General features: G+C 45.4%; 1 protein-coding gene across 1 annotated transcript in view; it reads left to right on the top strand.

Moving 5' to 3' along the window:
• Positions 1–12,747, top strand: part of LOC306913545 (ski oncogene-like) — a 53,777-nt gene extending 41,030 nt beyond the window's left edge. The window contains exons 2-7 of the mRNA XM_079490274.1: positions 51–173; positions 1,891–1,991; positions 3,127–3,464; positions 4,042–4,460; positions 7,682–7,912; positions 10,462–12,747. Coding sequence (XP_079346400.1) covers positions 51–173; positions 1,891–1,991; positions 3,127–3,464; positions 4,042–4,460; positions 7,682–7,912; positions 10,462–10,653 — 1,404 coding nt within the window. The 3' untranslated portion in view covers positions 10,654–12,747. The remainder of the gene's footprint in view (positions 1–50; positions 174–1,890; positions 1,992–3,126; positions 3,465–4,041; positions 4,461–7,681; positions 7,913–10,461) is intronic.
• Positions 12,748–14,286: the final 1,539 nt, after the last annotated feature.

Below are 14,286 nucleotides of genomic sequence, written 5' to 3'. Positions count from 1 at the left end.
ACCCTGCCTATCTAAAAGAAGTGTCTCTTTTCATTTCGTTTTTCTCGCAGGCATCCGATCCCATTCCGGCCAAGAAGTCGAAACACGAACACGACTTCCCATCGCATCCCCCATCGTCCGAGAAAGACAAGCAACACGATTGGCTACGGTCCCTCTCCGCCTCAGCCAATAAGGTATTTTTTTCTCCCCTTTTCTTTTCTTTTTTTTGTTGCTTGGGTTCGGGCAGATAAGGAGGTGTGTGCAGTTGGACATCGAGTTTAAGGCTAGACTACGTCCTGTTAGCAAGGAAGCTTTTTTTTATATATTTCTTTTTAATCCCACGATTTTGTAACCCCATTTTTTTCACCCAGTGTCAATTATCTAATGTAATCCTGGGCACTACACTCAACCAAGCCAACCCGAGGAGAGCATCGGACTGACCTCATGCTTCCTTCAATGCATGAGGAGTCCAAGCCGCTTCTTCTTTTCACCTGACGGGGGAGTTTCCCCGGTTGGACGTATAAGCGTGTGGAAGGAACACGTTATTCCAACCAGTTCCTTCCCCCTCCATCCGGCGCCTCGGCTGGCCAGGGGGAGGCAGTATAGAGACCAGGATTACCGCATGTTTTTTGTGAGGGTACCTACCCTCACAAAAGCAGGGAATCTTCCTAGTAAGGTGTCATTTTTAGAAACTATGATGCCTAATAAGACTACATATGACTTTTGGAGAAAACCGAATAAGGATATTTATTTTTATATTTTAACTAGGTACCAAGGTGATGGGCCGTATCCCTCCAAACGAGACTCAACCTGGATGTCATGTGATATTATACACAACTTTTGGGGATGAGGGCAGTGCTTAAATTTAGATTTGGCAAACCATGCTAACTATGGTAACTCTAGCTATACCCAGCCCTATGTATTGGCTTACTGAGATGGAGCGAAGTTTGAGACAGCTATGTAACGCAATATGACCACAATATAATGATTGATGTGCCATACAGAGATCAATATTTCCTAAAAAAATATCCCACGTGGGTATTATTACTCTCTTATTTCATCGATGTATGATAAGACACTACTATTGTGTGCCTCAGTGGACTAATTATTGTTGTTGTCTCCGCCATGCCAAAGGCTTACGTTTTTCACCCCGTCAGTCTGTCCGTGTGTGTGTGTGTGTCCATCCGTCTGTCTGTCTGCGAGCAGCAAATCTCCGGCACCGTTAGCTCGATCAACGTGAAACTGTGCGCGCGCGCACACACACACACACAATTTCAGCCTTTCAGCCTTTTATAGCACCACCAGGAGGCACATTTTGTTATATTACTCCTACAGATTTTGTCCAAACGTCACGCGAATCGGAACACATTGTCTTTATAGTCGTGTGATCAAGGTGCATTTGTCTGATTCTTCATATTCCGTCCTGATTGGCGAATTCTGAACATTGCTGGCCCAGAATAACCTACCTGGCCTGGTGTACAATAACCTACCTGACCTGGTGTACTTTTTCTAGTTCAGTGTTAGTTCTTGTTAGCCGATCTCTCTTTGGCAATTAAACCATTTTGGGCGGGAACCCCTTTTGGTGTTAGCATTATGTTATGCTTTAGCTATTGAAAAATAGCAGACCTACAAGCTCACATGAGCTTGTAGGTCTGCTATTTTTGAAAAATCGAAGAACGACTGACATAGAAACATAGCTTTTTCAGAAAACTGTCAGGATGTAGAAGACATTTTTAGAATCTGATCTCAGGCCTGAATGGGTTAACCTAATGACTTGATGAGGCACACGTCTTTTTAATTAGCTTTTGAACTGTAACTTGAGTTTGTTAGGGTGTGTATATAATGTATATGCACCACAATTAAATGTACATTATGCAAAGCATTAAAGTATTTTGTTCATCTATTTCTCAGGGACCCAGACAGAGGCCCTCGGCCTTCAGACCCTGGTCCCCTAACCTCTCCGCTGGTGACAAGGACTCCTGCAGTCGCCCCTTGGCCCTACTCAGAGACAGGTGAGCGGAGCGCACTGTATGACATTAAGAAACAAAATGGCAGATGGTCTCTGTAAGCGACAGTCTGCAGAAAACGTGACTCGTCTATTAGAATAGGAACGAGACGTGATTCAAAAAGCTCATGCTGGTATGGTTTTGGGTGAGATGGCGGCCATTTTGAGAAGTGGCTGCTTGTGCTTGGTCTTCTGCTATGGTGAAAAAAATACTACATTTTGTTACTTGAGTAAAAGATCAATACTGTAATATGGAAATACTCCGTTACAAGTAAAAGTACAAAAGTATTGGCATCGATGATAATAATCAAAGTAACTAGTAACCAACGTTTTAAAATAAATGTAGTGGAGTAAAAGTACAATATTTGCTTCTGAGATGTAGTGGAGTAGAACTATTGGAAATGGGAAAGACTCGATTACAAATACCTGTACTTAAGTACAGTACTTAACCCATTTTGGGCGGGAACCCCTTTTGGTGTTAGCATCATTTTATGCTTTAGCTATTGAAAAATAGCAGATCTACAAGCTCATAGCGCGCCACCGAGTGGCGCGCTATGAGCTTATAGGTCTGCTATTTTTGAAAAATCGAAGAACGACTGACATAGAAACATAGCTTTTTCAGAAAACTCTCAGGATGTAGAAGACATTTATAGAATCTGATCTCAGGTCAAAAAGGGTTAAGTAAATATACGGTACTTAGTTACTTTACACCACTGGTGTTCTGGCAGGTGGCGAGCTGTAGGGGCGGGGGCGGGGGTGGGGGTGGGGGTGATCGTGGGGGCATTGATGTTTGACTGTACCGTTGCCTCCCACACTCCACCACCACTTGTTACACACTCATACTAGCAAGCACCCACTTGCTGCTGCTCTGCCACGTCAGCTGAGCTCACACCACCACACCACACACTCGCACTCGATGTTGCCCATGTTCTCACAAAATATGAGCGAGTGGCTGACAGAGTGCTATGCTTGTCGTTGCTCTCCCCCGTTAGGAGAACAGAAAAGTACAGTATTCCTCACTAGAAAACGCTCCCGTTATTATTACCGGTATTTTAAATATGACTTCCAGCGGTGACATTACGAGCGCGATGAAATAAACCAAATGGTTTAACCTTGGTTCCCTCTCCTTCCTCCTCGTATAGCTTCTACAACTACAAGAGCATAGAAAGCGCCGTGGCCCCCAATGTGGCCCTCACGCCCCTCCCGCTGGGTAAGGTGGGGCCCCTGTCCCCGTGCGTGCCCAGCACCTCCCACCCGAGCGGGGGTGAACCCCCCAGCGAGGGGGCCAGCGCCGCCGCCAGTTCCCGACCCCGCAAGAGGAGAGCCACGGAGGAGATCCCACTCCCACTCCCACACCCACACCCGCCGCCCGAACCTCCCTGCTGCCCGCCGCCTCCTCCCGCCGTTGTCAGCAAGCCACCGCCACCGCCAGAGGACAAAGACTCTGAGGTGGACATCGAGGTGGAGAGCCGAGAGGAGTGTAAGTTCTACAGCAGTGTCTACAGCGACTGTATGTAGGCTATGTGTGTGAAATAGTGTTAAAGATGGAGTGTGAAACATGATGATCAGGTACTCTCATTATACTAGGAGGTGTTATACAGAAAGTGTTAAAATGATGTTTTTATGTGGCCACACCCACCAGTTAATTTAGTATGCCACTGCTGATGACACCAGAGTTATCTAGTAAGAGAGTGGCGACACTAGCGTTGACTCCCATTGTAACAATGGAATGCGGAAGTGCTCATTCTATCTTAATGGGATAGTTCCAATGTTTGGAACTATAGCCCATAGCACCCCGCTTTGCGGCGAGATCAAAGCGTGTCGCCACTCTCTTACTAGATTACTCTGGATAACACTAAAGTGGGCCTTTTGACTCGAAGGCATTCAGCTTTCAGGAAGAAACCAAAAATACACAGATAAACATATTATTGGAATATTCTAACCACACCTGGGGGTCTATTAGACACATAACAAGAAAAAGTAAACGAGTAACTATTGAAAAACTAACCACCCCGCTGCTCTCTCTCTCTCTCTCTCTCTCTCTCGCTCTCCAACAGTCACTTCCTCGCTGTCGTCGCTCTCGTCGCCGTCCTTCACCTCTTCGTGCTCCGTCAAGGACCTGAGCTCGCCCAGCTGCACCCAATTAGGGCCCGTCGCCAAGGACCTGAGCTTGCCCAGCTGCACCCAACAAGGGCCCGTCGTCGCGAGCACGGTCACGTCGGCGGAGAGCGCCATCGTATCGGCGTCGCTGCCGACCAACACCCTCTCCCCCTCCCCCGTCACCCCCTCCTCTGTGACCGCTGCGGGGGAGTCCGGCGGCCTGGAGTCGGAGCTGGAGACCCTCCGGCAGGCCCTGGACGGCGGCCTGGACTCCAAGGAGTCCAAGGAGAAGTTCCTGCACGAGATCGTCAAGATGCGCGTCAAGCAGGAGGAGAAGCTGGGCTCGGCCCTGCAGGCCAAGCGCTGCCTACAGCAGGTATTGTAGCACACAGACGCACAGACGCACGCGCACACACACACACACACACACACACAACATACACACCCCGTTGAAGGACAACGACACACACACACATCCCATTTGGATAATGATAACAGGCAAGCCTATTGAATCACAGTAATACACACATCCCTGTTGGGTGATGATAACACACATCCCTGTTGGGTGATGATAACACACATCCCTGTTGGGTGACGATAACACACATACCTGTTGGGTGATGATAACACACATCCCTGTTGGGTGATGATAACACACATCCCTGTTGGGTGATGATAACACACATCCCTGTTGGGTGACGATAACACACATACCTGTTGGGTGATGATAACACACATCCCTGTTGGGTGACGATAACACACATCCCTGTTGGGTGATGATAACACACATCCCTGTTGGGTGATGATAACACGATACATGCCCATTGGATGACGATAACACACATCCCTGTTGGGTGATGATAACACGATACATGCCCATTGGATGACGATAACACACATACCTGTTGGGTGATGATAACACGATACATGCCCATTGGATGACGATAACACACATCCCTGTTGGGTGATGATAACACGATACATGCCCATTGGATGACGATAACACACATCCCTGTTGGGTGATGATAACACACTACATGCCCATTGGATGACGATAACACACATCCCTGTTGGGTGATGATAACACACTACATGCCCATTGGATGACGATAACACACATCCCTGTTGGGTGATGATAACACGATACATGCCCATTGGATGACGATAACACACATCCCTGTTGGGTGATGATAACACGATACATGCCCATTGGATGACGATAACACACATCCCTGTTGGGTGATGATAACACACTACATGCCCATTGGATGACGATAACACACATCCCTGTTGGGTGATGATAACACACTACATGCCCATTGGATGACGATAACACACATCCCTGTTGGGTGATGATAACACGATACATGCCCATTGGATGACGATAACACACATCCCTGTTGGGTGATGATAACACGATACATGCCCATTGGATGACGATAACACACATCCCTGTTGGGTGATGATAACACGATACATGCCCATTGGATGACGATAACACACATCCCTGTTGGGTGATGATAACACGATACATGCCCATTGGATGACGATAACACACATCCCTGTTGGGTGATGATAACACGATACATGCCCATTGGATGACGATAACACACATCCCTGTTGGATGATGATAACACGATACATGCCCATTGGATGACGATAACACACATACCTGTTGTCAGAGGAGGAAATGGCACGAACAGTGCACATACCAACCAACCAAGACATAGTACACTTCTTCCTGGGTCGGCTGTGACAACAGTCACATAACTGACAAGTGATATTGTTTGCTCATGAACTGGTACTGTAACCAATTTCTACAAGTTCGGAATCTGGGGAGTCTGAGGCTCCCACAGTCTCATTGGGCTAAGCGCTGATGAACCGCCCTACTCCTAGATACATAGCATTCCTAAACGCATAATCTCTACAGTACCATAATGCCTACATTCAACCATTGAAACCTCCTTGCTGCACGTGCAATGCACTATGGGTGTAATATAGCTGGCTCAGGAGCCACCACGATCAGGTTGTCAGGGCTTGTGTGAGCACCCCACCTCCCACGGAACATACTGTAGGAGTGTAGGTCCATATTCTAGCTCATGCCAATGAATAGGCACTGACAGATGTCCTATATTTACGCAGCATAAGGTTGCATTTCAGTGAATACACGGCGATGCATATCACTATTGACCGAGGGAATCACATTTCAGTGCTGGTCCCTCTCTATCTGTCACATTTTATTTTATTTCCTTATTTTTCACGGAGATAGACGGGCTCACATGAAAGGTAGGAAACCGTGGGAAATCAGTCGGCTTAAAGCAACTATATACAGAAGTGGATTAGTGCTGATTATGGCTACTAAAACATGAACATGACTTGGCAAGGAATAGAAAGTAAGAGCGGATGTTCGAAGAGAAATGCCCCACTTCCAATTTTATTTTTGGTCTTGGACGAGAACCAAGAAAATGCAGACAAGTGAGTCTGTGTCCTGCAGGACAAACGCTGTGCAGGAGGACATTCTTAGTTCCACCATTCCATTTTTGGATTTAGTTTCCGTTTCGAAGAGCCATTTAGAAAGTAAGAAACACAAACCCGACCAACAAAAGAAAGGTGTTTTTAAAGTTTCTCGATTTAACAACCTAGAGGTGACTGAAAGTACGATGCAACGGGTTTCAATCCACACGTCAACATTGTGACATGCTGAAGGGTAGTGAATGCAGGCATTATGTGTGAAATCAAGCATGGAGTGGCGGTTGTGATGGGGCTTGTTCTCATCAGTCCACTTCTAGGAAGCAACAAAGTTTGATGACAGACATGCTGCTTGTCCTGACTGCTAGGTTCCCATGAGAAGGCTGGGGGCGTGCTTCCACACAAATACACACACGCACACACACACACACACACACACACACACACACACACACACACACACACATGCACACATGTATGCATACACGCACGCATCACTGAAGTGGGGAAAAATGTTTTTCTTATGAAAAAAGACTGGCCATTTGGTTTCCTAACCCAAACCCAGATGCATGGTTGCAGTAGCCTACTGGAATATACTGTATGTGGCCATGATTATTTTTAGCACAGCTAGCTCTTTTCTCTGTTTATGCTCTCCTCTGCATAAAGTTTGACAGTCGAGCTCAACCCAAACTAGCAGATATATAGTACGCTTTGGTCCGGGGTGAAGTGTTTCCCCACCGAAACGCAACATTTCTGCACCAGCCCAATTTTCATTAGCCAGACGCAAAGCTAATGTTGTGTCATGTGGTGCCTGCCACCGGCGGCTGTGGCTCAGGAGGTAGAGCAGGTCGTCCAATGATCCATGGGTCGGCGGTTCGAATCCCGGCTCCTCCTGGCTACATGTCGAAGTGTCCTTGGGCAAGACACTGAACCCCAAATTGCTCCCGATGTGCTGGTTGGTACCTTGCATGGCTTCCGCCGCAATCGGTGTATGAATGTGTGTGTGAATGGGTGAATGTAATGCACAATCTATGTAAAGCGCCTTGGATAAAGGCGCTATATAAATGCACCATTTACCATTTACCATTTGCCAATGCTAACTGCCCCCCCCCCTCCCCCCCCATAAAGGAGTTGGAGTTCCTGAGGGTAGCCAAGAAGGAGAAGCTTCGGGAGGCCACGGAGGCGAAGCGCAACCTGCGGAAGGAGATCGAGCGGCTGCGCGCCGAGAGCGAGAAGAAGATGAAGGAGGCGAACGAGTCGCGCGTGCGCCTGAAGCGGGAGCTGGAGCAGGCCAGACAGCTGCGGGTCTGTGACAAGGGCTGCGAGGCGGGACGCCTGCGCGCCAAGTACTCGGCACAGGTAAGAACACCATGTTGTATTGTGTAAGTTAACCCATTTAGGCCTCGAAATTTAAAAAAAATCTTCTAAATCCTCCAGTTTTCTGAAAAAAATATTTTCACGATTTTTCAAAAATAGCAGATCTACAAGCTCGTAGCGCGCCACTCGGTGGTGCGCTATGAGCTTGTAGATCTGCTATTTTTCAATAGCTAAATTATAACATAATGTTTAAAACACCAAAAGGGGTTCCCGCCCAAAATGGGTTAATTATTATTATTTAAAAACATTACAAAATATAAAAAAATCCCCAAAAGCTAATCTTTTCATGAATTAATCCAATGATTTTATTTTCAGTAATGTCATGAAGAAATTAACGAAAAATCTAAGAAATTCCATAAATTCGAAGAAATATTTAAGAAGTAGTGAAAATAGCTGATCTACAAGCTCACAACGTGCCGCGAAGCGACACGTTATGAGCTTGTAGATCTGGTATTTTCACTAGTTTGGGTCCCGGGGGAACATCTCATTTCTGTTTTGGGTCACGGGCTGAAATGTTATGGAACCAGTGATATACTGCATAGGCAAACACAGTAATACCAAGGGGGCAGGCAGACTTTCCAACGTTGAAGCTCTGGGTCCTAGTGGTAGGAGGAGGGACTACAGGCGGACCCGTGGATTCATGACCGGGAAACCCCGTGTAGCTGGGCTTTAACGTTGAGCGCTCGGTTGCCCTACGTCACTCAGGACCTCAAAGTTGAGGTCCTGGGAGGGACTTCCGGCAGTCTTCCGGGTGCTTCAAAACGCCACTGAGCAACTTCCACTGACATGAATAGCTGGGGGGGCGGAGCTTCGCGCCAGTTCAGTCTCTATTATATATATACTCTATGAGTAATACGCTAAGGGCCATATGTTCGCCAGTGCAATACCCCTTATCCCTAAACTTCTTTGCCTTTTTTTCCTTCTATTTTGACAAACATTTTTGCATAGTTCAACTAGACGATATACAAGCTCACAACGTGTCGATGTAGATCGGCTAGTAAGTTGAACAATTTTAAAATGTTTTCAAAATAGTAAAAGGCAAAGACGTTTGGGGATTTGGGGCCCCTATTTTCGCCATGCTATCTATACCCCATATCCCTAAACGGACAACACGGGTTGTATGTGCCGTTGAATGTAAGAATGGATAGACGTGCAAGTATATAGGCAACTGTAGAAGGGTTGTGCGTGCACAAGAACAAAAGCATGACTTTGACATGAAAGCTGACAGACGGAGAGACAAACAAACAAACACGCATGCACATGCACATGCACACTCACACATGCACATGCACATGCACATGCACGCTCACACTCACACGCACACATGCACATACACACTCACACATGCACACTCACACATGCACACTCACACATGCACATACACACTCACACTCACACTCACACATGCACATGCACATGCACATGCACATGCACATGCACATGCACATGCACATGCACATACACACTCACACATACACACTCACACTCACACATACACATACACATACACATACACATACACACTCACACTCACACTCACACTCACACTCACACATACACACTCACACTCACACATGCACATAGACACTCACTCTCACACATGCACATAGACACTCACTCTCACACATGCACATAGACATTCAAACATCCTAGTAAAAAATAAAGTCTAGCCGTGTGGTGGTGGTGTAGTTACGTAAATGCCTTCTAACAAAATTGCAACATTTCTAAGCTTCTTTCTTCTTTTCACTCCGAGGCTAAAGTATTCTGAAGGTCAGTATGAGGAGAATAGAAAGAAAAAAAACACATTTCCCCTTTGCCCCAGTCTAAAATAAATGGGTGTAGTCTGTAAGTGCACAGACACACGATAAGTGCTAGCCCAAAGAGGAAACAGGAAGAGACGTCGACTTCCCCTCAGGCATCATGGGAAATGCAGATTAGACAAAACAAAAGAGAGAAAGAGAGAGCGAGCGAGAGTAGTACATGCTACAGCTCTGACTCAATGCCTGCCTAAAGCCAATACTGCACTTTGTGAAGCCTGTCATTAAGAAAAAGACATTTTAGGGCTTTAGTGAATTGTTGAGTGTCTTGTCTGTGGTCGTTTGAGAAGAGACACAGTCTAAGACGATAATGTCGTCTTCAGCCTTGGTCTGGCGTTCTTTGTGTCTGGTGGCCGAGCAGAGGCCTTATAGAGGTCTGGGTGGGAGGGGTAAGCGGTCGCTGCCGGATGTGGTCGGAATGACTGATGTGTTACAGTCTGTCGCACCACGTCTGTACGAGCGCGCGTTTGTGTGTGTGTGTGTGTGTGCGTGCGTGCGTGCTTGCTCGCTCTGTCTGTGTTAATGCAATTTTCAAGAACAATAACCGCGAACATCGTCTGGTGTGTCTCACGTTACCCAAGTATAGGCACAGGAAGGAAGATCCCCCCCCCCCCCCCTGCCCCCGCCCCCAGAAAGACTAAAACGACAAAAACAGACACCCGCCTCGCCATTGGCGAAGCAACCTTTCAAACTCCCGTTGTGTGTGTTTTCCAGATCGAGGACCTCCAGATGAAGCTGCAGCACGCCGAGGTGGACCGCGAACAGCTGCGGGCGGACCTGCTGCAGGAACGGGAGGCCCGGGAACACCTGGAGAGGGTGGTCAAGGAGCTGCAGACGCAGCTGTGGCCCAAATCTGGCAGTGACAAGGACGCGTCGCCCATGGACATGCCGGCCAATGGCAACTAACTCGCACACACGTGTGCACGACGCGCACCATCAACCCTATCACCGAACACCACCCCTTTTACCCACCACCCCCCTCCGCCTTGCCAACCAACCCTGAAAACTCATAAACGCGCGGGTTGGCCCCCCAAACCTGGCTGGCACCAACCCTTGTCACGCTGGCCCTTACGAAACAGAAAAGAATGCGACTCCCCCTACAAGACGGGGGGGGGGGGGGGGGGAATAAATGCAGTAGATGTGGCCCTCCTCCTCGGCCCGGCACGGGGCCGTGGAAAAATGTCCGGTGCGTTGCGTTGCGTCCTTGAGGAAAGACGGCTAACAGCCTCAGGCCATGAGACGCCTGTGGACTGACCAGGGAAGTACATGTTACTACGACAACAAGCACTGAATCGCACCCCGCCCCCCTCCTTTACCCACAAACTGAAAACTGGACTGTGACAGTTTGAGAAAAAGAAGAAAATGGAAAAAAAAAAAGTTGTATAGCACAAGGTATGGTTGTGCCTGTATTAAGACTTTCCTGTGATGATAATTGATGAAAGATTATTGTATGATATTAAGATATAATACGAGCGCATCATCAGAGAGACGTTGAATTGTGAGCACTGTCTAAAACAAGACAGCCAGAGTGAGGTCATTGTATTGGCCTGGCATCCCATTTACCCACAATGCCCTGGTTAAAGACTCCGCCCCCCCCCCCCCCCCTTTTCCCCACCATGAAGAAGATGGAGAATCTCAAGATGTTATAAGCTATTTAAGAGACTGCATAGCGATATGTTAAAAAAAAGAAAAAAGAGAGAGAAAAAAAAAGAAGGTTTTCTTTGTTCCTCTATGCTATTGGAGCTTGACAATGAAAAGACATAAAACAAAACAAAACAAAAAAAATAACAAATACAAAAACAAGCGAGATGAACTGTCCACAGTGTCACCGTGGTTTTTTGTAGGTCTTAAGGAAGCCTTTGCATTCCACCGAGGGAAAAGTATTGAGTTTCAATTCATCCATTTTCTTCCCCCCCCCAACCATTCTTGATTTGCAAAATCATGGTGTTTGTGGGCGGAAGCAGTGAGAAGGTATTGGACTTGGGGCTCCATTTTCGTCACCGCTAAACCCCTTATCCCTGAACTTCTTTGCCTTTTTTTTTACTATTTTGAAAAACATTTTTGAATGGTTAAAATGGCCAGTCTACAAGCTCAAAACGTGTCAATGTGGATTGGCTAGTTGAACTATTCAAAAATGTTTTTCAAAATAGTAAAAAAAGGCAAAGAAGTTTAGGGATGAGGGTTTTAGCGGTGACAAAAATGGAGCCCTTGATCTTTCCCCTCCCTGGAGGAAGCCCTGTAGTAATATCTGGTTGAGAACATGGGTTTGACGCACCTTTTCTTTTTTGTTAGTTTTTCCCTTTTCTTTTCTTTTTCTTTTCTTTTTTTTGTGAGCACTTGCGTTGGATGATAACAACAATGTCCTCTCCTCGATGTCCCCTCTCTGTCCTCTCCTCGATGTCCCCTCTCTCTGGCGACGTCGCACAGAACACAACACGGCACACAGCTTTGTCCTCATCATGCGTTTTGTGAGCATTTTGGGTAAAAACCCAGAAGTCTTATCTTATGAAGATAAACTGTGGGATGGGTCTAAAGCCCAGAAACCAGACCTCAGTGTGACGTCGTTTCTTCATATTACGTTTGCTTAACAAAAGCCAGCATGCCGTTCCCCCCCCCCCCTCCCCCCTACATTTAGTTCCAAAAGATCCTGAATGCTATGATTTTTAGGGCTGGACATGGCACCTTTTGCAAGAACCACAAAATGTTCATTTGAATTAAATTATGGTATGTAAATATAAATATATGTTGTTGTTTTTTTTGTTTTGTTTTTTACTTTACAATAATGAATCGCACTTTGTCATAACAAAAATACTGTTATACTGCATTGTACTCCCACTATTGTCTTCGATATTACTTTGGAAAAACAAAAACAAGAGAAAAAACTAAAAAAAAACTAAAACATATTCATGACTGCTACAATAGAAACCCCAATAAGCATTTTGTGGATTATATGCATCTCTTTCAAATACTGTTGTCATGTTTTATCAAGGCAAAGTATTGTAAATAAAAATGACAAGAAAATAGCGGTCTACCTGCTTGCTTGCCAATGCAGTCTGGGATTATTGAAGACCATTTTTGGCAATTATTGTTGTCCCCCCCCCCCCCCCCCCTTTGCTTGTAACGACCGAGAGCGATACAGTATGTATGAGAATGCGAAACTGCTTGAGTCCCCCCTTCCCCCCCGCCCCAACTTCCCTTCAACTTTGGACAACATAACGTAAATTTCAGCATAACTCGTTGAAATGACAATATTTGAAACGCTGTGCTAATCGTGGAATCATGCGGTTTTGCTCGCGTATTTACCAGGAATCAGTGGTGCAAACTAAAGTAACTTAAGTTAATTTACTTAAGTGCTGCACTTAGTGCAATTTTGAGGTATTTGTACTTTACTTGAGTATTTCCAATTTCCAATAGGCCTACTTTTACTTCTACTCCACTACATCTCGGATCCAAATATTGTACTTTTACTCCACTACATTTTTTTGAAAACTTGAGTTACTAGTTCGCTTTTTAGATTTTGATTCGTATTACAAAACTTCAGCCCTATATACATTTCGGACGTTTGAAAATAGCTAATCTACAAGCTCACTGTGAGCTTGTAGTTCTGCTATTTTCAAAAGATTTTTTACACATTTGAAAACTTAAAATGGGACATTCAGCACAATTAGTACTTTTGGTACATTTTGAAGCCAATACTGTACTTTTACTCAAGTAAATGTCGAATTCTGGACTTGTACTTGTTCTATATTGCAGTATTGGTGCTTTTACTTAAGTAAAAAAAACTTTGAGTACTTTTTTCCACCACTGTTTACCAGGACTAGAAAGCAGGTGTTAGGAAGCTCCAGTTCCACAGTGGGTACAATGCAATCTGAATGTACATTGTGTTAATGCTATTTTCCTTTGGCTGTTGATGATGATGATGTTGTTTTTTTTATTGTGGGGATATTTTATTGCTCGTCTGTTATGTTCACTTTTTTTTCATTTTTTTTTTCAATAGAAAACTCATATATTTTCTTTATGCATGAAATGTCAGAAGGTTTGCCATACATATAGTCATTATTGGGCATTGATACTGTACACGTAAGGGTTTTTATTGTGTTATGCAAAAGCAATTTGTCTTATTTAGAAGAGAGAGAGAGAGCGAAAGAGAGAAAACATGTAACAAACTAAAAAAAAAAAAACTTGTTTTTATTACAACATTAATAATTCACATGGGCAAAACACAACTAAGTAAAAAAAAAAAAAAAAAAGAAAACAAATGCGATGCTGGACAACCTTAAGTGCCTGGAAGTGGGCGGAAGGTTTCCAGAATAGGAAAACTGATGATGTTTATGCGTTTGTCACCAAGCCTTGTGTGACCACAAGAATGAGCTCCAACCCGCCAAGGTCCGAACCATCCCGGTCGCAAGATGCTGCACTGACCGCACTGACCCAGGGACCTTAAGCCGGATTTGTACTTTGTCGTTAATATGGCGGTGTCGTACGCAGAAAATATTTGTAAAATATTCTCAGCGCGGGAGATTGTCGCACGACGGGCTA

Source organism: Electrona antarctica, assembly GCF_951216825.1.
Source record: "Electrona antarctica genome assembly, chromosome: 2".
Classification (NCBI taxonomy): domain Eukaryota; kingdom Metazoa; phylum Chordata; class Actinopteri; order Myctophiformes; family Myctophidae; genus Electrona; species Electrona antarctica.
The sequence above is the reverse complement of the archived record's forward strand: the minus strand, read 5'-3'. Positions and strand labels throughout refer to the sequence as shown.